We start from the raw sequence: 24441 nt of genomic DNA, 5'->3' as shown, positions 1-24441 counted from the left end.
ATTCCAGAAATCTAACTCTTAAATTTAATTAGAAAATATAAAGATATAATGAGAAACAAATCTGGCCCACTTTTTTACTTTAGTGACTACAGGGAGTAGAATTAGGGAGTAAACAATTGAGAGGATTGCATGAATAAAGGAAGAGTATAGAAAAAGTTACACATGCACTAATACCAATTTAAACTTTATTTTTAAAAAATGCTGAACTTTTTCTACAGTGGAAAGTTTCAAATAATTGCACTTTTATGTGATAAATATTGTGTCAGTAATGTATGCTTTACCTTCCCCAGGCAGGTCGTCTCTGCAGTGAATGTAGAGTTTAAAGCCACAGCTGTTCTCCAGGACAGCTGGGAGAACTCTGTTGATAAAATTAGCTGTTTTCTCATCCACATTGTCCTTCTGGTAGATCACATATGCATCGTATACCTTTCCATCTAAATGAAATCAACACAGATGGCATTTCAGGCCCTTCAATCTTAGTTTTTCCTAAATTATTGTGTCTCATTCTCTACAATCAATCAGCCTGGGTTGCTGCAATTCTCTGCATGCAGTTCTGTTTTAGGCAGATATGTAAATGATTAGTGATCTGATCAGATACTGGGTTTTGCCACAAGAGCAGTGTTGCCAACTTAGCGACTTTGTCGCTATATTTAACGACTTTTCAGACCCTCTTGCGACTTTTTTTGTAAAAAAAAAAGTGACTAGCGACAAATCTAGCGAGTTTTTGTGGAGTTATTGGAGATTTTAAGATGTACACAAGCTCTTTAGTTACTGTCCTCAGCGAGCAGCGGGGGCTGCCGTGAGCCCCGCCCACATCACTCACAGTGCAGTCTCTCACAGTCAGAGCACACCCACACCGCTCCAGGAACACACTGCGAATCAACTGCGCTTACCCACAGCTACCGCTGACTGACCCCGCCCCCTATTTACAGAGTAGGATGTAAATATTAACGTGTCTTCAGTGTGACACGAAAAGAAATCACTGAATTTAACTCACACAGTCTCAATCACTCACTGACCTCATTAATACTTAGTATTAATGCATAAACCTTTTCAAAGACAAACTAATGACATTTCCAGTACACGTGTTTCTTAGAAATGAGCACACAATCTTACATTTTCATTTAAAACTATGTGTCAAGCAGGCTAATTCTTACACAGAATAGAATTATATGATCAAGGAAAGATATATTTGACACTAGCTGAAACTCTATTTTAAATCTTTTAAAATATGTCTTCATTCTTGTTGTTTTATGCTTTTACCATTAAATTTGTTTTGTTTTGTATGTGAAGTTACTTATTTTAGCTCTCCCGATTAAATACTTGATTTTATTTTAATTTAAATGTATTTTTCCGTCTCATTTTTTGATATGGTTTTAATGATATGGACAATTACACAGATCATACATTTTTTACCTTCTGTTTTCTTCAGTTTGAAACACAAGCCTCTGAAAAGCAAGGCCAGATCCACAGCAAACCATTTTATTGTACCAGCAACCAGGAGCACAATCAGAAACGTGCAAAGATACGTCACAACCAGCAGGAGATCTGATTCTGAAAAATAATGGAAATCATAAAAATTACTGTTTAATAATTGTTTCTATTCATCATTATAAGTGTTTTTTTTTTGTTCTTATTCCATCATTTTTAAATTCATTTTAAAATGTGTAGTTATATGTTTATTTTATGAGATGTGTAATGCCCTGCTAAGTGCAGTTCAGCCACTGACCTAGTCTTAGGGTCTCTGTAAAACACGAAATCCACCAAAGACCCGGGGTTGGCTGAGCCACAACAGAGCCGCCAGGCACTTGGAACATTGGGGTGGATTTTTACTTTTAACTAGTGTAAACAGAACTGTCCTAAAAATACACCTGCCTATCTCAATTGTACTTCGCTGCTGGTGTTCCATAAACAAATTCCAGCCATTTGTTTCTATATCTCTGAATTACTGGGCAAAGCTTAAAACACTGATGTGTTATTTGCACTGTAGCGGGCTCAGTGGTTTAATACCTGGTGCTAATTGAGATGTTGAAATATTTTTTTAATTGGGCGCCAGTTATTAAATTAATTTAATTAGATTAATTAATAAATTAATTAATCAAATTAATTAATAACACAAGACATCTCAGGGTGTGGTTTCTACAGGTGACAGAAATTTTCATAACCAAGTTATCCAGAAAAACACACTGAAATGACAGGTTTTGTAAAATAAAAGTATTTATTAAATCACACAGATATGAGTAAATAATTCATTAAAAAGTCATAAATGTAGCCATTAGCTATCAAATCATAGTGTAGAATGATAAATGAGAAATAAAAGAACAAACACGTTATAATGCTGATATGAAAGGAATAAAGATTAATATAACTATTAAGTGAGTATTTCTAAATAAGGGTCTAAGGCATTTTAAGTCTACGAAACCAATTCTTATTTCCAACCAAGCCACTCAAAATGAGTCATCTATACTAAAGACGCTCTATTAAAGACCTGACCCAGACCATGACCAACAGAACACCATCTGCCGAAAGATTAAACCCAGCTCTGCCTTACTCTGAGTTGTTGAAGTGGGCCTTGGTGACGTCCGCCTGGGTTGGTCGTCTGATGCTTCACCCCGAAAAAGGATCACGTGAGCCTGCCTGCAGGGTGGGTTGACTTCCTGTGTCAGCACGGAGCCCCATGAGAACCCACAGGGAAATCCCTTCGCTCTCAGCTGGCTTGCTGGTGGCCTCCGGACCGCAGGTTTCTGGGTTGGATCTGGCGGATCTCCTTTTCAGCTGTACTTTAGCTAAACTTAGATGGAATAATGCTTGGCTTCGTAGATTGTAAAATAACCTTAGATATTTTAACTAGGATAGCTAATATTAATATACTTGAAGATTAAATGCACTAGTCTAAGAAAACTAACTTAAGATGACTAAACTAACGGTCTATCCTTTCTCCATCTCTGGCTCCCTAACCTCTGTCCTTTCTCCTCTAACTGTTTTCCTCAACTCATCTTCTCCAACTCCTTCTCTAACTGCTCTGACCTGAACTCCCAAAACTCAACTGGAAACTCTAAAACTGGAAAAACTGAACTGTGTCTGCCCAGTTTAAACTATTAGTCCCTGTGGCCTGTTTGGCCCCTGAGCTATGATTGGCCCTGTGGCCCAAATGTCTGTGTTTTGATTGGTCTAGGAGCAATTTCAAACTTTGGTGGGGATTCACAAAGGGCCATAAACCCCCCCCTCACATGGTCAGCATGCATCAGCTAGTGGTCTATTTGTCTAATAGACCCAACCAAAAGAAAACTCAACTAAACAGTGGATCAAAATACATTTTTCAGCATATCAGTTTGTGAGGATAAATTCAGGAAACACAATCTTACAATTGAATCACAATAAATGTAATATATATATATTGCCCACAAACAGTTTTGTAATACTCAAGATAATCTTAGAAATACAATGATGGATGGTACTCTGTCAGAAAGAGATCAAGAGTCATGATATTATTTAAACCCAATTAAATCACTTAAAAGAAAATACATGATTAAACCACTGATAACCAAATAAAGCTATATTATCAAATGCTAATTAAACCTTGTTGATTCAGACTTGAATGTGTAGGAGAATTCAATCAGGACACATCCAAACACATATACCATATACCAGACACATATACCATTATTTAGTAAACATTCTATAAAACACCTTTTTTATATAGTCAATATATATGTATTTTAAGCAAAATCTTCTTAGTGAGAAATTCCTCCCCTCTGCTGTGTTTAGATAAGCGGCTGTCGTCGGAATTTACGACCGTGGGGGAAGTTGGTGAAGTTGGTGTTGGGAATGTAATTTCCAAGCTAAGAGCATTCATTTTAACTTCATGAATCTTATTTCTAAGTGGTTGCAGAAAGCACAAACCCCTAAATTGGTATAATATATTTGGTGAATTAACAATTTCCAAGGCATTAATTAAGTTTTGACACTCTCTTAAGTCCGCAGTCCCGTCCTAGTGATGCAAATGTTGCAAATGTGTTGCAAATGTTCCAAATGTTTACATTAACTCCGAGGTTTATGACTTGGAGGAATGTAAACAGAATTTTACCCTAAACTCGCATTTAGGGCTCTCGGGCGAGGCTGAGTGAAGAAATAGTCAGTAAATGTCATTTTGAAATTTAAGGTTGTTTGAAAAAAAAGATTACTCCAAGGTTTTTTAGAGTGTTCTGGGTTCGAAGTTTCCTTATAGGCCGTAAAGTGGGGGTAGTGTGTGTTTGTGTCCAAGCAATGAAGAAATCCTCTGGTTAATCCACTACATTCCCCCCCCATCGATCGATGGGCCACTGGACGTTGGGTCATCGGTCGATGTCAACGTGGATTTCTGTAGACAGAGCACGTTAGGGTACATCTTTCATGCAATTGGTGTCTTGTTGGTCATGCTTTCTTAAGACAATCTACTGCAAGGTCGCTGACAGAGTTTTTGGTCTAATGGATATACAATTTCTCTGATGATCAGTTTTTTTTTTTTGTTGTAGCTATTGGCTTTTGGTTCTGAATAAAATAGTTAATTTAATGTGATAGGGTGGCAACAAGCATATGAAAGGGTCACAAATAGTTTGCTAGCTATTTGTTCCTTTATAACTTTATCAAGACAACCTACCCATAAGGTATGCTTCAATAATTAGCCACTACTTAGTCAACAATTGAGAACAATATAGCGGAACAAACGTAGTCAGAAGGGAAACAAAATATGTTTTGGGCACCTGAAGAGAAGAGAAAAAAAAAAATTGGCACCCCCCCTTCTCCATGTATTTATTATACTGCTATGCTAATGGTTTGAAATGGTGATTCAAACACTAGGTTTAACAAAATATCCAATTTGTTGTGAGTTATGCTACTTGGATAGGTGAGTTCCAGACAGTGAATGTGTGGTACGTTCTCAATTTAACAATTGCGTCAGGCCAGAAAATGGTGGACAATGAACACTCAGTGTGTCTAAGTATTTGGCCCAGTATTATGATTTAACCTAGGGCATTATTGGTCCCGACTTGTCCCATGGGGCTTTTGCATAGTTTAATTGGGTTACAGTGAACTTGTTTGAGAATCAGTTTAATAAAACACTGACGATGCGGGATTTGGTTCCAGATGCGAGGCAGTTTGTCTGCCCCTGCATGAGGACCAAACCAATGAGACCTGAGCTCGCGAATTGTTTTGCCAGTGCTGTGCTGGGACCTCACCAGTAGCTTGTCAGCAGTGTAGCACAATGGTTGGTATCCAAGCGTGCTTTTTCCCAGTTTTGGGTGTTTCCGCAGTTCACCGCTAGAACGGTGAGATATACCAACACCTGAGAAAGTGTGGTTCAGCAAAAAAGTTGTGGCCTGAGCCATTTCAATAGGGTCTGGGGGACGTCCCCCCCATCTGGCAAATGCACCTGCCACAGTGATGAGATGTTTGTTCCTTCGAACAAATTTCATGAGTCTTTCAACCCAATCCATTTGTGGAATTGGCCATACACCACACAGATCTTCTGAAGATTGGGGCTGAAAACACACTAGCCTTTTTCCAACAAGTGGCAGATATGTCGATTGTGGGAATGCTCGGTGTGTTTTCCCCATCATTTTGTGGTCCACCCATGGGTGATCGAGGGCCTGGGCTAGGCTCTCCCCCCCATGGCTCTGAGGCACCACGAATGAAGATGAAGCGTGTGTATCTGGGGCATAAACAAACAGGCCCTTGAGCATCCTGAAAGACGCACAGTAAGTGGCAAGTGGATCAAGGTGAAATGCCAGTGTTCTGAAAGAAGTGTTGTCACATGCACCAATTGTCATGTCAACTTTCCATTTGATTTGAGCATTCCGAAAAGCACATCCATCTGTGTAGATGGTGGGAATGTTTTTACCTTCATAAGTATCCAAGGGACTGTGTTTGTCTGGAACCACTGGTGCAGGAACAAGAAGAGAACAATCCTTTTGGTGCACGAACAGAGGATCACAGTTAGTCCGTGGCAAGGAACCTGCAGGTGTTCTGTGAACAGCTGACTTGTCAGCCCATGGAACAAAGATTTCACCGTTGACCGTTGTGTTAAGAGTGAATGACTTTCCAGCTTTTGGGTTGTACTCATCTACAGCCGTAGAGGGAGTCAATGCCCATGAACAGGTGTTTTGTTTTAGAATCATGGTAGGGGATTCTGAGGATGGTGGTTTCAGAACCCTGACAGTGAGCTTCTCATTGATTCCCGTGGAATTTGAAGGTTCAATGAGCTTGTGTGGCTCAATGTTGCTAGCAACATGATAGCATTGAACTCTATCCTGTGCCTTAGGACAGGGCAGGGGTTCGCAAACCTGTGCCCAGATTCTACGATGCTGAAAGTCAATCAATGGTTTGAACCGGTCAAGGAGGTCTTTGCCAAAGAGCAATGGGACGTTCTCCAATGGAGAAATGTGAATTGGATGGGTGAGGCTCATTGGACCGATGGCAACGTGCACCAGGGCTGCAGAATGCAGAGTGATACCAGTGTGCGAATATGGTTGAAGGTGAAGAGCACACTTTTTCAGAGGTATCTTTTTGTTGTTTCGGCGGGCTGTCGCCCTCACCTGGTCAAAAAGTGAATTTGACATTAAAGAAATGTCTGACCCCGTGTCCAAAAGAGCTTCATACCCGAACACATCTTCCAGCCAGGTGGCTAGGTAGAATTTTGGTGTTGGACCTTTCTTGGTTAAGAAACCCAAGAATTGTTTAGGTGGTGGATCCTCCAGGCTGAGGGAAGGAGCTTCCTCAGTGTGGTTGTCTTCAGCGTCTGGCTGTACAACCAAGGCTGCATTGGAGTGGATGGATTTCGCACCCCCCCAAGCAGGTTGATCTGGAGCATGGACAATTGGCAAGAATTCAGATTCAGCATTGTCCTGCTTGCGTATTTCGTCACGAAATTGTCTGAGCAGACTGCCGTCTTTAGTGCTCAGGTTAGTTGGATATGTCTCATGCTTGTGCCCTTTAGGTGGACACCAATGTTTGTGGTGCTTTGGGCTCTTTCTCCTGAGCGGAGATTGAAGTTTGCTGGAGCTCTGTGCTCGAACATGGTGCTGTGAGTGTTTGCCATTCCAACTGCGCTTTATCCTACCTTTCCTTCGATAGGAGGGCTTTTGGTCACTTTGCTTGGCCCAATGTAGGGACGAGCGACGCCAAGAGTGGAACACTCTCTGGTTTTTGTGGTTTAACTGGGTCTTAGGTGGCATTGGAGCCTTGTGTGCCCCTTTTTGCTTGACGTGGGAGGACTGCTCATTAATTATCAGGATGTCATTTGACTCTGATTTTTTATTAATTTTTTGTTGGAACTTAGCAAATCCTCTAAGAGCCAAATCACGCAGCTGCCAGCTTGTTAGCGTACGAGGGCAGGCTGCGACTCCAAAAGAGCGACTGGTGGAGGGATGGAGGTTTCTCACGAACAATGTTTTGAAAACTTCCTCTTCCTCCATTCCAGGCTCATTTCTATAGCCGAAATAAGCTAGCCTGAGGCGGTGATAGTACTGTAGGGGTGTTTCCTGGCGTCTCTGCTTAATTGCAAGAGCTGCAGCAAGGCCGGTTTGAACAAGGTGGTTGGAGAACTCATTCTCCAAAGCCTTGCAAAGAGCAGGATAATCTCTCTTAACCTGGGGTGGTTGGCGCTCAATGAAACGTCCAACTTCCCGACTAGAGGACACCTTAATGAGGTAGATTTTATCATTTACCGTGGCCTTGGGGAAACGGCGTAAGAAGAAGTCAATGTCGCGAAGATACTGGTGGACATCATTAGAACCGTCCGGTTCTGGTTCAAAGCGTGGGATGTTACGCGCAATTTTGTCCAAATCTCTATCAGAGGGTGCTTGAGGTTGCACAGAGGTCCCATGTGGCTGGGAACGCTGAGTGAACCTTGGTTCTACTGGTGCTTCAGCACCTTTAAGGGAGGCTAGAGGGAATGTATTTGTGGATGGTTGTTGCTTAGGATCCGGAACCCCAGGGGTTCCTGATTTACCAGCTGGATTGATGGGGGAGTCTCCCTCCATCATCAGCTCAAATGTTAACTCTGTTTGGTCTCGAGTTAATTTGACTGCATTGTTAGCATGTACTAATTCAGTTTGTAGCTCAACCTGTTTTGCAATAGCATGTTTTAGTTTTTCCTGTGACTGAGCTGCAAGTTGGGTAGCTATGTTGGCTTCCTTTTGAAGCAGCTGCACTTCGGTTTTGAGGTCTCTTTGGTTCATTTCAGACTGTACAGTTTTGTTCTCTAGGTCTGCAACTCTATCATTTAAAGTCACAATCTCTGCTTGGAGATTTTGAATGGTTTTGGAGGAAGCAGCAAGTTGATCCTGTGACAACAGCAGTTGTTTCCACAGTATTAGAGAAATCGGATCCACTTGTTGCTTGCCCTCAAGGATTTTAGATACACACTCATTGAGGCTTTTGGCAATTAGTGCATGGAGACCCCCACTGTCCGTTTGTTGGACTGGGACAGTAAGTCCTGGGGGTAAACCAGCTGTAAGCTCTAAAAGAGCTTTTTCGGTGGCACACATTTTGATTTACGTAAAGCACGTGGAATCAAACAATTTTGATGACAAACAAGTTTATTTTATGTTCGAGTCAATTAGCATTGTGCCTTTTCTAAGAAGAAAATCTGTTAAAAGTGGGCGACCTAAGGTTACAATTAGTAGATTAATTTTAAAAGAATAGTTAGATTTGTTGTCAGTGATGCTAGTGAACAGTTTAATAACTGTAGGGCACTATACACAATGTCTAAATCTAAATATGGGTAGAGTTATTAACTATGTACAGGATGGGAGAATTTAACTATGTATTAAGCACAGGTGTGCTGGGTATATGGTTGAGTAACTGATAACTGGATAGATTTTTTTTTTTTTTTTTTTTTTTTTTTTTTTTTTTTTTAATGGTTAATTAATTAATTAATTTCAATCAGTTATTAATAATTGATCTTAATCGATCAATAATTAAGCTTAATTTATTTGAAGATGGTTGAATTAAATTGAAAATAATTAATTAACAAAAATTTAATTAACTTTACTTAATCAAATTGATTAAAATGACCAGTTAATTATTTTATGTTGTGATTAGTTACTCAATGGAGATAGCTATTTAGCTTGGTTCAATGTAACATAAAGAGTAATGTTTGAGAGAGCAGACCTGAAACTTAAATTTAACTATTTAATATTAACCGATTAAATGAATGCAGTTATTTGTTTACTTATTTACAAACCATTTAACCCCACCACAATGCAAATTCCCTTTATTAACTTAACAAAAAGTTTGTTTGAAATTGGCACCCTCTGGCGACAGAAACTCTAAATGCACTCTACAGGATGATAGCAATTACACAAGTACAACACCAGGTGGCGACACAGCTATATGGCTAAGTGGCTCCCTCTGGTGGTCAAACAAATGAAATGCACCTTTCTGCACTGTATGCAGTTAACCAAATCAAACACCAGATGGCGATGTGGCAGTGTACCCCCCCTAGTGGTGAGGGGTAGTAAAACACCCTTTGAGTTTGAGTGTAAATAGTCAGGCTGTCCACCAGATGGTGGCAGAGGCCGACTGGTGGGAGTGGTCACGCCCACTGATGATGCCACGTTAAGGACCGCCCCTTGGGTCTGGGACCTGGTCAGCAGATTTGACTGACTCAGTCGACTGTGAATAGCAGAGGAGAAGGACTCGGCTGTCCTAAAGTTTAACACAGCAGCAACACACTTCACAAGATGAGCAAAGAGGATTTACATCCTGGCGTGGTTAGTTTAATCACGCACACAATAGACTTCCTGCCACTCAGGGTGGTGTTACGTAAAAGTTAGCTACTCTTTTACGCACGTGGAAGTGTCCAGTACTGCAGGATTTTACGGATTTCGCGCAAAAACCGGCAGTTTTAACTGGAGCGCGGAGTCAGTGAGCCGGAAATCCGCGGCTCAGAGCTGCGCGAAGGCCTTATCAGATCAACACTGGCAAAATATGTCTATTTTACCGGAAACAGTTCGAACTTTATGTAAGTACACACGTATATACACGTATATACACCCGGGTTTAAGGTTACCCACACACGGCGGTGTGTCAACCAAGCTTATTTTACAAATAAGCGTAATATTTTCAAGAGCGCTCGCATACCACACACACACACAACTGTACACGTTATTTAGACACATAGGGGAGCGTGCGCGTGACACGCACACACACAGGGGACTGGCCAGTCCTGAATTGTAAACAAAAAACACGTGTAGAACATGTGCGTGTGTTTCTAACACGCTGGGTTTATGCAGTTAACTCCAGCTAGGCCAGCTAGCCAGCAGCTAACGCATTTAATAATAACAACAAAATACACTTTATTCTGCAACTTACAGCGCTATTTTCTGGAACTGGTTATGAAATGTGTATATATTCTGGTCTCGCGGCGGAGAACCAATAAGAATATAATCCTGCCCCACGTTGGGCGCCAATTATGTAGCGGGCTCAGTGGTTTAATACCTGGTGCTAATTGAGATGTTGAAATATTTTTTTAATTGGGCGCCAGTTATTAAATTAATTTAATTAGATTAATTAATAAATTAATTAATCAAATTAATTAATAACACAAGACATCTCAGGGTGTGGTTTCTACAGGTGACAGAAATTTTCATAACCAAGTTATCCAGAAAAACACACTGAAATGACAGGTTTTGTAAAATAAAAGTATTTATTAAATCACACAGATATGAGTAAATAATTCATTAAAAAGTCATAAATGTAGCCATTAGCTATCAAATCATAGTGTAGAATGATAAATGAGAAATAAAAGAACAAACACGTTATAATGCTGATATGAAAGGAATAAAGATTAATATAACTATTAAGTGAGTATTTCTAAATAAGGGTCTAAGGCATTTTAAGTCTACGAAACCAATTCTTATTTCCAACCAAGCCACTCAAAATGAGTCATCTATACTAAAGACGCTCTATTAAAGACCTGACCCAGACCATGACCAACAGAACACCATCTGCCGAAAGATTAAACCCAGCTCTGCCTTACTCTGAGTTGTTGAAGTGGGCCTTGGTGACGTCCGCCTGGGTTGGTCGTCTGATGCTTCACCCCGAAAAAGGATCACGTGAGCCTGCCTGCAGGGTGGGTTGACTTCCTGTGTCAGCACGGAGCCCCATGAGAACCCACAGGGAAATCCCTTCGCTCTCAGCTGGCTTGCTGGTGGCCTCCGGACCGCAGGTTTCTGGGTTGGATCTGGCGGATCTCCTTTTCAGCTGTACTTTAGCTAAACTTAGATGGAATAATGCTTGGCTTCGTAGATTGTAAAATAACCTTAGATATTTTAACTAGGATAGCTAATATTAATATACTTGAAGATTAAATGCACTAGTCTAAGAAAACTAACTTAAGATGACTAAACTAACGGTCTATCCTTTCTCCATCTCTGGCTCCCTAACCTCTGTCCTTTCTCCTCTAACTGTTTTCCTCAACTCATCTTCTCCAACTCCTTCTCTAACTGCTCTGACCTGAACTCCCAAAACTCAACTGGAAACTCTAAAACTGGAAAAACTGAACTGTGTCTGCCCAGTTTAAACTATTAGTCCCTGTGGCCTGTTTGGCCCCTGAGCTATGATTGGCCCTGTGGCCCAAATGTCTGTGTTTTGATTGGTCTAGGAGCAATTTCAAACTTTGGTGGGGATTCACAAAGGGCCATAAACCCCCCCCTCACATGGTCAGCATGCATCAGCTAGTGGTCTATTTGTCTAATAGACCCAACCAAAAGAAAACTCAACTAAACAGTGGATCAAAATACATTTTTCAGCATATCAGTTTGTGAGGATAAATTCAGGAAACACAATCTTACAATTGAATCACAATAAATGTAATATATATATATTGCCCACAAACAGTTTTGTAATACTCAAGATAATCTTAGAAATACAATGATGGATGGTACTCTGTCAGAAAGAGATCAAGAGTCATGATATTATTTAAACCCAATTAAATCACTTAAAAGAAAATACATGATTAAACCACTGATAACCAAATAAAGCTATATTATCAAATGCTAATTAAACCTTGTTGATTCAGACTTGAATGTGTAGGAGAATTCAATCAGGACACATCCAAACACATATACCATATACCAGACACATATACCATTATTTAGTAAACATTCTATAAAACACCTTTTTTATATAGTCAATATATATGTATTTTAAGCAAAATCTTCTTAGTGAGAAATTCCTCCCCTCTGCTGTGTTTAGATAAGCGGCTGTCGTCGGAATTTACGACCGTGGGGGAAGTTGGTGAAGTTGGTGTTGGGAATGTAATTTCCAAGCTAAGAGCATTCATTTTAACTTCATGAATCTTATTTCTAAGTGGTTGCAGAAAGCACAAACCCCTAAATTGGTATAATATATTTGGTGAATTAACAATTTCCAAGGCATTAATTAAGTTTTGACACTCTCTTAAGTCCGCAGTCCCGTCCTAGTGATGCAAATGTTGCAAATGTGTTGCAAATGTTCCAAATGTTTACATTAACTCCGAGGTTTATGACTTGGAGGAATGTAAACAGAATTTTACCCTAAACTCGCATTTAGGGCTCTCGGGCGAGGCTGAGTGAAGAAATAGTCAGTAAATGTCATTTTGAAATTTAAGGTTGTTTGAAAAAAAAGATTACTCCAAGGTTTTTTAGAGTGTTCTGGGTTCGAAGTTTCCTTATAGGCCGTAAAGTGGGGGTAGTGTGTGTTTGTGTCCAAGCAATGAAGAAATCCTCTGGTTAATCCACTACAGCACAAAATACAAAAGAACAAACTGCAGTGCTGTTCCAAACACTGCTAGCTCCAACCTGACGAGACAGGCCTGGCTTCAGCTCTGCCTGTGAGCGGTCAGGAGCCAAGGTGGACGAGACCATGATACTAATTCACAAGTTGATGTAGACACAGTGCTTTTCCTGAATTTTTGTTTTTTCTGAATATTTTCTTTTACTTGCTACTGCAGACAATTGAGGTTGAGGAACAGCTTCATGTGCAGCATCCATATACAACTCAGAGAGACCCATAGTATTTGACAAACAACAAGAAAAAGTGGATTTTAGTGGGAGTACACCTTTAAGTAAGTTTTACCTAGTAGAGAGAGCAAAATTGGACAAGTACCCGTGGTTTTGAGAGTGATGATCACATTCACCCACTTATTCAGGTTATAGGCTTTGCATTGGAACTCAGACTGCAGGTCCGCCTCCGAAACCTTACTGATTGTCAGAGAAGAGTAAAATGTATCACGTTCGTTCCTGAAAAAAAAAACAGCAGCACCAAAGCTATTAAATCAGAATTATGATGAAATTATCAAATATTAAAACCTGGTGGTTTTGCTTTCTAATGGAAACTAGGTTCATTGTTTCTGATAGAAACTCTAACCGTATCAGTTATGGTACACTTTTAAAAGCATTAGGATATTTAATGTAATGATATTAACCAGTCATGACAGCACAAATACTAATAACCATTAGAAACCTGGGAAACCTCTCAGCCTGGGAGTCTGGGATAAGTGTTCCTTTTGATTTCTGGCTATGTGACCAGGATTAAATAGATATACTGGATATACACTATATTGCCAAAATTATCTGCTCATCCATACAAATCACTGAACTCTGAGGCATGCACACTGCTCCTACAAACATTAGTGACAGAAGGGGTCCCTCTCAGGTCCTCAGTGAATTTAAGCATGGTACCATGATAGGATGCAGCACCTGTGCAACAAGCCCAGTCACAAAATTTTCTCACAAAAAAATATTGCACAGTCAGTGATATTAGTCAGTGAAAGCAGTTGGGAATTAAAGCTGCTCGCTTTATCAGTTTAAAATAACAGCAGCATTGATTGGAAAAGAGCATTACTATTTATAGGGGGAGTCCTAGTGAATTGGTGGGCTATCTGTCCTTCCAAACTGAGGAGAAAATGGGATGAAAACTTAAATAAATGACAGCAAAACAATGTAAACCCACTTAAACCAGATCATTTTGGAGCATTTCTGTTGGTCCATTCAGGAAACAGGAAATTTTGGAGGACAGCTAATCTGTTGAAATGAAGGATTACACTGAAAATCCAAAAATGGAAATATCTGTTTTGGTAGGCAGAGACTAAATGTGAACCCATCAACTAAAGTTGCACAATCCCCTAACGGACCCACAAAACGATCCAAACCCAGACCCTCTTGGAAAGTGATGCTGTTAGACCGCCCACACTCAACCTGAGAATAATAAACACAACACAAAACAATTAGGAGCTGACGGTTTTACCAGTTGTGAATGGTGTATCCCGTCTCTTCGATCAGCTCAGCGTTGTTCCTGAGCCAGTCAACAAAGCAATATTGCTTTATATTAATGCCAAAGAACACGGAGCACTGCAGAACCACCTCAGAACCTGAAACCAGAGGAATCAGCCTTAATGTTCTGTTCATATATTTACATTTATTTTACTTGATTTAGACTCATATTCTTACCCAGGTCTATGAATTTCACTGAGTTGTTGCTGGGATGTAAAATCTTCGGAATGGAGCTTATCCCAGGATCTGTAAACAGGGTAACATTGAAGTACAGTCTAAATGATTCTGATTGGCTGTTGGTTTTATTTTATAAAGAGATGCTGGTATGACACAGATCAGTTTTGTATCTAAACGCTAAAGCATAGTGTTTCACACCCTGAAACTCATCTGTGTTAAAATGTCCCCACACAAGTATAATCTGCCATGGACACACCCACAACTAAGTTCATTGGCTACTGGTGGTGTGGGGCCTGAGAGTGTCATTCCTGTGTTGGTGAAGAATTAAGTGCAGTGAGTTTGAGCAATGCAATGTAAATGAGTAAACCTCACTTAATTCTGACTGGGTTCTCACCTGACACCATCTGTTAGGCGTGGTTATTTGGAATTATATGTAATTTGTGTAAAGAATAAAATTTTACAGGACCTGACACAGATCAGCCAAAAAAGTAGGACAGAGTCACATACGTAATATTTACACATCAAAAACAATTTAAATGAAAAAAAAATAAATAAAATAATATACATTTTGAGTACATTACCTACCTTTTATTATACTAACCTTTTCAGGGAGAAAATATCCTGTTTAAGAAAATGAATTAAATAAAATTTGGTGTTGTTTTTATTCATTATTTACTTCTTTTATGTTTATATAAAACAATTTTTTGGTGTGGTATTAGTTTAAGCAGACTGTGTTTGTCTATTATTGTGACTTAGATGAAGATTAGAAAACATCTAATGACCGATTTATGCAGAAATGTAAGTAATCCCAAAGGGTTCACATACTTTTTCTTGCAGCTGTGTATCTACAGTAATGAGATTGATTCTCTGGAATGAGGTGTGTACAGGCAAATTCCTGGCATGTTTCTTTTTTGGAAAACACAGGTGTGCCACTGACCAATTTAAACCCTGACAACAGTCAGTTGTCAACTGTCCATACCCTTCTTCTTAGCTACGCAGGTGAGCCATGTTTATTGTTTTTCTCATTGTAGATTTGTCAACAAAATTGTTAGCATGTGCCAGAGATTTCTGTAAGTCTTCAGCTGACACTCTAGGATTCTTCCTCACCTCATTGATCATTCTGCACTGTGCTATTGCAGTCATATTTACAGGATGACCACGCCTAGGGAGAGTAGCAACAGTGCAACTTTCACCATTTGTAGACCATCAGTCTTACCATGGACACATGAACATCAAGGCTTTTAGAGATAAGTTTGTAACTCTTTCCAGCTTCATGCAAGTCAAAAACTGGTGTGTGTTTTTATAGGGCAGGGCAGCTTTAACCAACACATCCAATCTTATCACATCCTGGCTCCAATTAGCTCTTAGAAAAGTCATTAGACTAGGGGTTCACATACGTTTTCCCCCCTCACTGTGAATGTTAACATGTTGTGTTAAAAAAAAAAAATGTGTGTGTGGTATTACTTTAAGCAGACTGTGTTTGTCTAATGTTGTGACTTAGATGAAGCTCATGAATTTAATGACTAATTTATACAGAAATCCAAGTAATCCTAAAAGGTTTACATATGCGGGCATTAAAACAATAAACTGTTAATGGGGTGTAAGGAAGAAAAGAGCATTGCAACGTGTCAGAGTGTACAATATGACTCATCCACACGTCTTGTTTGTTGTGCAGGGTGAACAAGAGCTTCTCTAAGAGCTTTTCTAAAAGCTGTTAAAATCCTCAGATGATATAGAGAAGATGATGTTTAACTCTCATCTTGGATATCACTGTTTTATGATGTGTAATTCACCTTTGATTTCCAGGTGGATGGATCCGCTGGTGTTGTAATGTCTACCATGGTGCTCCCAGGTACACACACAGGTATACATGCCCTCATCTTTCTTCTGTGTGTTATGAAGGTACAGAGTTTTCTTAGACTCATTAGGAATCAGATGTGAATCCTCCAAACATAAAAACACCAAAAAGACATTATTCTATCATTCAGACATTTCTAAGCTCTCAGCCAATAGTTTAAATGCTGACGTAACTATTTGAATTACAACCCCTGGCAAAAAGTATGGAATCACCAGTCTTGGATGAGCACTCCTTCAGACATTTCATTCTGTAAAACAAACTCTGATCAAAAACATGATACAATAATAAGGTCATTCCAAAGTGCAACTTGTTGGCTTTCAGGAACACTCAAAGAAATGAAGAAAAAACATTGTGGAAGTCAGTGAATGTTACTTTTATTAACCAACCACAGGGAAAAAAATATGGAATCACTCAATTCTGAGGAAAAAAGTATGGAATCACTCAAATTGAAGGTAGAAAATAAGGACACACCCAGTCAATTTCCTTTCCCTAAATGGACACCTGCCTCAGATTAGATCTGCTCGTTAGTCTGCAGTTAAAAACACCTGCAGTCATGACACCTTGGAGGGCTGCTGGACGAATTAGAGTGGCTAGAACCATGGCTCCAACAAGAGAAATGTCTCTTGAAACAAAAGAGAGGATTGTGAAACTTCTTGAAGAAGGTAACTCTTCACGCATGGTTGCTAAAGATGTGGGCTGTTCACAGTCAGCTGTATCCAAGATATGGACCAAATACAAACAGCATGGAATGGTTGTTAAAGCCAAGCGTACTGGTAGACCGAGAAAGACATCAAAGCGTCAAGACAAGCAACTTAAGGCCATTTGTCTTGAAAACCGAAAAAGTACAACTAAACAGATGAAGCATAAATGGGAAGAAGCTGGAGCCAATGTATGTGACCGAACCGTAAGAAATCGCCTAAAGGAAATGGGATTTCAATACAGGAAAGCTAAAAGAAAACCATCATTGACACCTAAACATAAAAGAACAAGACTGCAGTGGGCTAAGGAGAGGCAATCATGGACGGTGGATGACTGGATGAAAGTTATCTTCAGTGATGAGTCAAGAATCTGCATTGGACAAGGTGATGATGCTGGAACTTTTGTTTGGTGCCGTTCCAGTGAGATTTATGAAGAGGCCTGCCTGAAGAAAACAACCAAATTTCCACAGTCCTTGATGATATGGGGCTGCATGTCAGGCAAAGGCACTGGGGAGATGACTGTGGTTAATTCTTCTATCAATGCACAAGTTTACATTGACATTTTGGACAGTTTTCTCATCCCTTCAATTGAACAGATGTTTGGAGATAATGAAATAATTTTCCAAGATGACAATGCATCGTGCCATAGGGCAAAAACAGTGAAGACATTCCTTGGAGAAAGACACATTCAGTCGATGTCATGGCCTGCAAATAGTCCAGATCTCAACCCAATTGAAAACCTGTGGTGGAAATTGAAAAAAATGGTCCACAAGAAGGCTCCGACCTGCAAAGCTGATCTGGCAACTGCTATCAAAGAGAGTTGGCACCAAATTGATGCAGAATACTGTTTGTCACTCATCAAGTCCATGCCTCAGAGACTGAAAGCCGTTATAAAAGCCAAAGGTGGTGCAACTAAATACTAGTGATGTATTTTGAATCATCTTTTGTTTATCTGTTTTTCATGATTCCATACTTTTTTCCTCAGAATTGAGTGATTCCATATTTTTTTCCCTGTGGTTGGTCAATAAAAGTAACATTCACTGACTTCCACAATGTTTTTTCTTCATTTCTTTGAGTGTTCCTGAAAGCCAACAAGTTGCACTTTGGAATGACCTTATTATTGTATCATGTTTTTGATCAGAGTTTATTTTACAGAATGAAATGTCTGAAGGAGTGCTCATCCAAGACTGGTGATTCCATACTTTTTGCCAGGGGTTGTACATTTAATGGACTTTTGATGAACTTCAAAATTTAAAAGCAGAATAAATTCATTCATTATTTTTAGCATCAAATTTCACCAAATCAAGATACAACACTGTTGTTAAATGTATTAAACCATACAATAAAACAGATACATTTAATTAAATAAAGAATCAAATGCTTCTGTTCCAGTCAAAACTTTGGATACACCTCACCTTTTAGTGTTTTTTTTCTTTACTTTATAAATAAATACTGAAGTCATTCAGGCTCTGAAGGAACACATAAGGAATCATGCAGTAAACTTAAAAGTGTTAAACAATGTTATCCTGTGCTCTTGGTAACTCTTGGTCTTCCTTCTTCTGATGAGTGCCAGTTTTATCACAATGTTTTTGATGGTCTTAGTGTCTGCTTTCAAAGTTCTTTTCAGATTGACTGACCTTCATTTCATAAAGTATTTTTTTATTTACATAATTAAGTAGTTCTTGCCATATTATGGATTATAATATTACACAAAGAGAGCTTTTCAATGTATACTACCGACTCCACCACTTCACAACTTTACAACTGATGCTCTCAAACACATTAAGAGGCAAGAAAGTTAAGAAATTAACTGTTGACAAGTTTAGCACAGCTGTTAACTGAATCTCATAAAGCTGCCTAAGAAAATCGAGCCAAGATGTGCAAAACTATTATCTATGCAAGAGGTTTTTTCTTATTTTATTTTATTTTTGTTTACTAAATGGCTTCATGTTTTTTATTCAGAGTTTGGATTTTTGACTGCTACTGTATGTATTTATATACATATAGAATGTACCTTGTACCATGTCAGACTCTTGGTCTGGTTGTCATAGGCTGGGCATGTAATCGGCACAGTTTCTGAGTTCTCTTTCAACTCAGTGTGAAACTTCTCACCAACCACAAGCTCAGTTTTGAACTCATCACAGCCAGTCTTATTCTTTTCCCACCTGCAACACAGACCCACATTATCACAACATACAACATGCAGAAACATACAGGACGTGTTCACACTGTGAAAACATACTGTACAATCGACAGATACATACATACATACGTGTAATTATGCACATAAAAATGATAGAAATGTAAGTAATGACCAGCGTGTGATGTAAAGGCCCGAGTCATTCAGAGTCAAAGGCAGGATGTATAAAACAGGGCCGTGATGATGGACTCGGGCCCGCTCATCTGCTGTGATTGGCTGGATGGTGCCACTGCTGTTTTTGAACCATTGTATCAGAGAGTGTTCTGCTTCCTCGCTGCAGTCTGAGTTTGGACATGGCCAGTACAATGCTTCCCCTTCAACTGCTTTCACTTCTTCTGGGACCTGAGGTGTGGCACATGGCACTGGAAAAAAACAAAAAAAATCGTTTTACCCACAAAATTTAAGTAAATTTGAGTTTTCTTACAGTTTTCCTAGACTCATTTTTGTCTGGAAAAATCTATCTCAAGTGTGAAGATCCCACCAACAAATAACAATAATATTGACAGATTTGATAGGTATTTTGTGAGACGATGCCAGTATAATATGGGATGAGACCAGTATAATGTGGGTTAAGTCTAGTGGTAATGTGGGACAAGGGCAGTATAATGTGTGACAAGGTCAGTATAATGTGGGAGTATAATGTGGGAAGAGTTCAGTGGTAATGTGGGATGAGGCCGGTATAATGTTGACAGCAGTGGTGTGCAGTGAATATAATGGGTACCCCTTCTGTGATCACCCCCAATCCCCATGCGCAGCCTTTGATACAATAGATTACAATATTCTTTAAGAAAGATTAGAGAACATGGTCGGTGTAACTGGAACTGCATTATCATGGTTTAAATCATACGTAACCGATCGCTATCAGTTTGTGAGGATAAATGATATGTCTTCCAGTTATACAAAGGTAAGATATGGAATTCCACAAGGCTCTATATTAGGACCATTATTATTTACATTACATATGCTCCCACTGGGAAAAGTTATCAGAAAACATGACGTAAATTTTCATTGTTATGCGGATGACACGCAGCTCTTCATATCAGCCAAACCTGATGACAGAGTGAGATTAAAGAAAATCGAGGATTGTGTAAAAGATGTGAAATTATGGATGTCGCACAACTTCCTCCTATTAAATAGTGAAAAAACAGAAGTTCTCCTACTAGGCCCCAAAGCTGCTAGAAATAAATTATCAAACTTAATGCTAAATCTGGCCTACTTCTCCGTCACACCTGTTTCAGCAGCTAAAAACCTTGGAGTTATTATAGATTCAGATCTAGCATTCGATAAACACATATCTAATGTTACTAGAACAGCTTTTCTACACCTCCATAATATTGCCAAGCTAAAAAAATGCCCTATCCATGCCTTTATTACCTCAAGGCTAGATTATTGTAATGCGCTACTGTCAGGATGTTCCTGCAGTACTTAAATAAACTTCAGCTTGTGGTAAACTGAGATGCTGGTGCTGTTGTTCTCTCACTGCACACAGTCACTCAGGTTTGTGGCGACGGTGGAGTGGGTGGATGCCAGTGTTTCAGGGAGCCTCCATGTTACCTTCTGGCTCTCTGCCTTTAGTTAGGCTGTTTAATTTAGATCTGCAGGAGTCATTAGCCACACTCTGATAATGTTTTATAATCTCTGCTTTACATAAATCCAGTCAAAACTAATTCCATCTCTCTGCCTTCCTCCGAGTTACTGATTGCCCACCTGTCTGACCCGATACTTATGGATGTTGGACCCTCAGGCTCTCATGTCCCCTGTCCGGCCAGAATGATGGAAGTTTCTGAAGTCAGCTCTTCTCCATCCATCACCCACCACAGATCAGCTGCTCATCGTCCATCTCACTCTCCACTACAGATTACATCCAAGCTTACATGAACTGCTCCTATTAGTGGCGCTGCTATACTCTTGGATATATAAACCTATGTGGATGTATAAAGACTTTTTAAAATTAATTTAAAAGCCAGTGGTAGGATGGTCCCCCTTTAAATGTGAGTCTTGGTCCTCCCGAGGTCTCTTTTGTAAAGCCAGGTAGTGAGGAGTGATGCGAGCCGAGTTAAAAGTACAAACAGGTTTATTAGCAGGAAGGCTAACAGATACTGCTAACAGAAAAGCCAGGCAAACAATGATCTCACCGATAACAGAAGACGTAGTCAAAAATACAGAGTTCGAAACCGAGAAACAGTCCAACCATACATCAAATCCAGAAAGGGCAAAACAAAAGACATAAACCAATAATCCGAAAACAGGGTCGTAACGAGAAGGCAAAAACAGTACACAGGAAAACGCTTAGTATGCAACATGAGTCGACAATACCTCACGGTGTTTGTTTACAAACAGATGCCTTAAATACCGGAGCTAGACAAGAATGAACCGGAAGTACTTCAGAACACTGGTGAATCAGAGCGCCGGAGCGTAACACGATTGGGTGAAGGTAAAAGGTTGTTATTGACATCATAATCAGGGGAATTCTGGGAAATGGAGTCAGGTGTGGAAGGAGGACAAGGCTGCGTGACAGTACCCCCCTCCAAAGAGTCCGAAGGTACCGAAGGATGAGGACGACACAAGGAAACAGCCCCATCACCCCCAGTGGCACTATGGACAGGTAGTCCAGAAGCGGGAACGGAATGGACGGAGACCCTGGACCTTGGACGACCCCTTCTGGAGCCGTGGACAGAACTGAGGGAATGGACCGAGCCCGAACCACGACGTCTACCCCTTCTAGGAACGGGAGACCTTCTCCTGGGGCGACCTCTGGGGCGTGGTGCAGGACAGGACGGATGAGACCGATGAAAGTCATCAACCATTAAAGGGTCCAGAACATCAGTTGCCGGCACCCAGCTTCTCTCCTCCGGTCCGTAACCCCTCCAGTCCACAAGATACTCAAGGGTTCCCCTTCTCCACCTGGAGTCCAGTAATCCACCGCATACACCGGGCCACCATCCATAGCCACCGGAGGAGGAGGAGGCGCTCCAAGCAAAGTCTCATCCAACGGACCAGGGATAACCGGCTTTAACAAAGACACATGGAAGGAAGGGCATACACGATAATGAGACGGTAAATCTAGACGGTAGGTAACTTCATTAATTCTCTTAATGATCTTAAAAGGGCCAATATACTTAACTGAAAGTTTCTTATGCATATCTGGTTGCCGGAAATCCCTGGTAGACAGCCAAACCCGATCCCCAGGAGAATAGAGGGGGGGTCTCGCAGCGTAGGCGATCTGCCTGTTTCTGTCGCTGTAATACAGCCTCAATAAGCCTATGAGTCTCCTCCCACACTTCCTCGCTCCGACGCATTCAATCGTCTACAGCAGGAATATCTGAGGGTTCGGCTGTCCAGGGCATGATGGGTGGTTGATATCCTAAAATACATTGAAAAGGTGTCATCTTAGTGGTGGAACTAATTAGAGAGTTCTGAGTTAGTTCGGCCCAAGGAAGGAATTTGGCCCAATCATAGATATTGTTAGAATAGTAAATTCTCAAAAATGTTCCTAGCTCCTGGTTCATTCTTTCACATTGACCATTGCTTTGAGGGTGATAACCAGAGGATAGACTAACAGATATATCCAATCTGTTCATAAAGGCAGACCAAACTTGAGAGATAAATTGAGGGCCACGATCAGAGACAATATCTTCAGGGATACAAAAAATGTGAAAAACATGATTAAACAAAGCTTCAGCAGTTTCTAAGGCAGTAGGCATCTTATTGAAAGGAATGAACCTTACACCGCGAGAGAAACGGTCTATGACTGTCATGATAACTGTCTGACCCATAGATTCAGGAAGATCCGTAACAAAATCAACAGCTAAATGAGACCAGGGCCGAACGGGAACAGGCGGAGGAACTAATTTCCCTGCAGGTAGAGTACGGGGAGTTTTACTCTGAGCACATATAGTACAAGAAGAGACAAAATGGTGGATGTCAGATCGCATATTTTCCCACCAGAAATGACTCTCTAATAATTGGTACATGCGGGTCTCGCCAGGATGGCCTGAAGTTGGAGAAGTATGAGCCCAAGTTATAAATCTATCTCTGCACTGATCAGGTACATAAGATTTGTCTGGAGGGCACTGTAAAGGAGGTGGGGATGTAAAATTAACTCGATTAATCTCTTCCGAGATCTCCCATCTAATTGGGGCCAAAACTATAGCTGGTCTTAGAATTGTGGAGGGTTCTGAGTTTTCTGCATTATCTTCATCATAAATATGTGAGAGGGCATCTGCCTTGGTGTTTCTGGATCCAGGACGATAAGTGATGACAAAATTGAAACGTGCAAAGAATACGGACCAACGTGCCTGACGAGAATTCATACTTTTCATGGATCTTAAATATTCCAGATTTTTGTGGTCAGTTATTACCACAAAAGGGTGTAATGCTCCCTCTAGCCAGTGTCTCCATACCTCTAAAGCTAATTTAATATCCAAAAGTTCACAATCACCAATACCGTAATTACATTCAGCTGGGGAGAGTTTGTGGGAGAAGTAAGCTACAGGGTGCATCTTACTGGGAGAGCCAAGATTTCGGGAAAGAACTGCACCTACCCCTACACTGGATGCATCAACCTCAACTATAAAGGGTTCTTTGGGGTCAGGATGTTTTAACAAGGGAGCTGAAGTGAATACTTCTTTAAGAGAAGAGAAAGCATCTGATGCTTCTTCTGACCAGACCAATTTTTTAGCATTCTGTTTCAACAGATTGGTCAGTGGAGCTGCTACTGAACTGTAATTGCGAATAAACCTTCTATAGAAGTTTGCGAATCCAAGAAATCTTTGTAATTTCTTTACAGATCTGGGAATAGGCCAATTAACTACAGCCTGGACCTTTTTATCATCCATGGTAATGCCCTTGGCACTAATGACATAACCTAAGAAGGAAATGGTGGTCAAATTAAATTCACATTTCTCCGCCTTAACAAAAAGCTGGTTCTGGAGGAGACGGGTCAAAACAGCACGTACATGGGAAACATGTGTAGGCAAATCAGACGAGTAAATAAGAATATCGTCTATAAAAGCTATGACAAATCGTCCCAGCATGTCACGGAGTACATCGTTTATGAAGGATTGAAAAACAGAAGGAGCATTCTTGAGACCAAAAGGCATAACTAAATATTCGTAGTGCCCCCTAGTGGTAAGGCAGTCTTCCACTCATCACCCTCTCTAATCCTTACCAAGTTATAAGCACTGCGGAGATCTAGCTTAGTGAAGATGGAAG

General features: G+C 40.2%; 1 protein-coding gene across 3 annotated transcripts in view; it reads right to left on the bottom strand.

Annotated features, from left to right (window-relative positions):
* The window catches only part of il1rl1 (interleukin 1 receptor-like 1), a 36421-nt gene that overhangs the window by 1802 nt on the left and 10178 nt on the right, over nucleotides 1-24441 (bottom strand). The window contains exons 3-10 of one of the 3 annotated variants that reach the window (XM_022685774.2): nucleotides 19343-19589; nucleotides 19042-19192; nucleotides 16265-16415; nucleotides 14472-14540; nucleotides 14269-14392; nucleotides 13099-13262; nucleotides 1417-1554; nucleotides 282-434 (exon numbers count right to left, since the gene is read on the bottom strand). In XM_022685774.2, the coding sequence (XP_022541495.2) occupies nucleotides 282-434; nucleotides 1417-1554; nucleotides 13099-13262; nucleotides 14269-14392; nucleotides 14472-14540; nucleotides 16265-16415; nucleotides 19042-19192; nucleotides 19343-19589 (1197 nt within the window). The remainder of the gene's footprint in view (nucleotides 1-281; nucleotides 435-1416; nucleotides 1555-13098; nucleotides 13263-14268; nucleotides 14393-14471; nucleotides 14541-16264; nucleotides 16416-19041; nucleotides 19193-19342; nucleotides 19590-24441) is intronic. The other 2 variants (XM_022685775.2, XM_022685776.2) reach the window with 2 other exon arrangements.

Source organism: Astyanax mexicanus, chromosome 11 (genome assembly GCF_023375975.1).
Source record: "Astyanax mexicanus isolate ESR-SI-001 chromosome 11, AstMex3_surface, whole genome shotgun sequence".
Taxonomy (NCBI): Eukaryota; Metazoa; Chordata; class Actinopteri; order Characiformes; family Acestrorhamphidae; genus Astyanax; species Astyanax mexicanus.
This window is presented reverse-complemented; position numbering and strand designations above follow the sequence as displayed.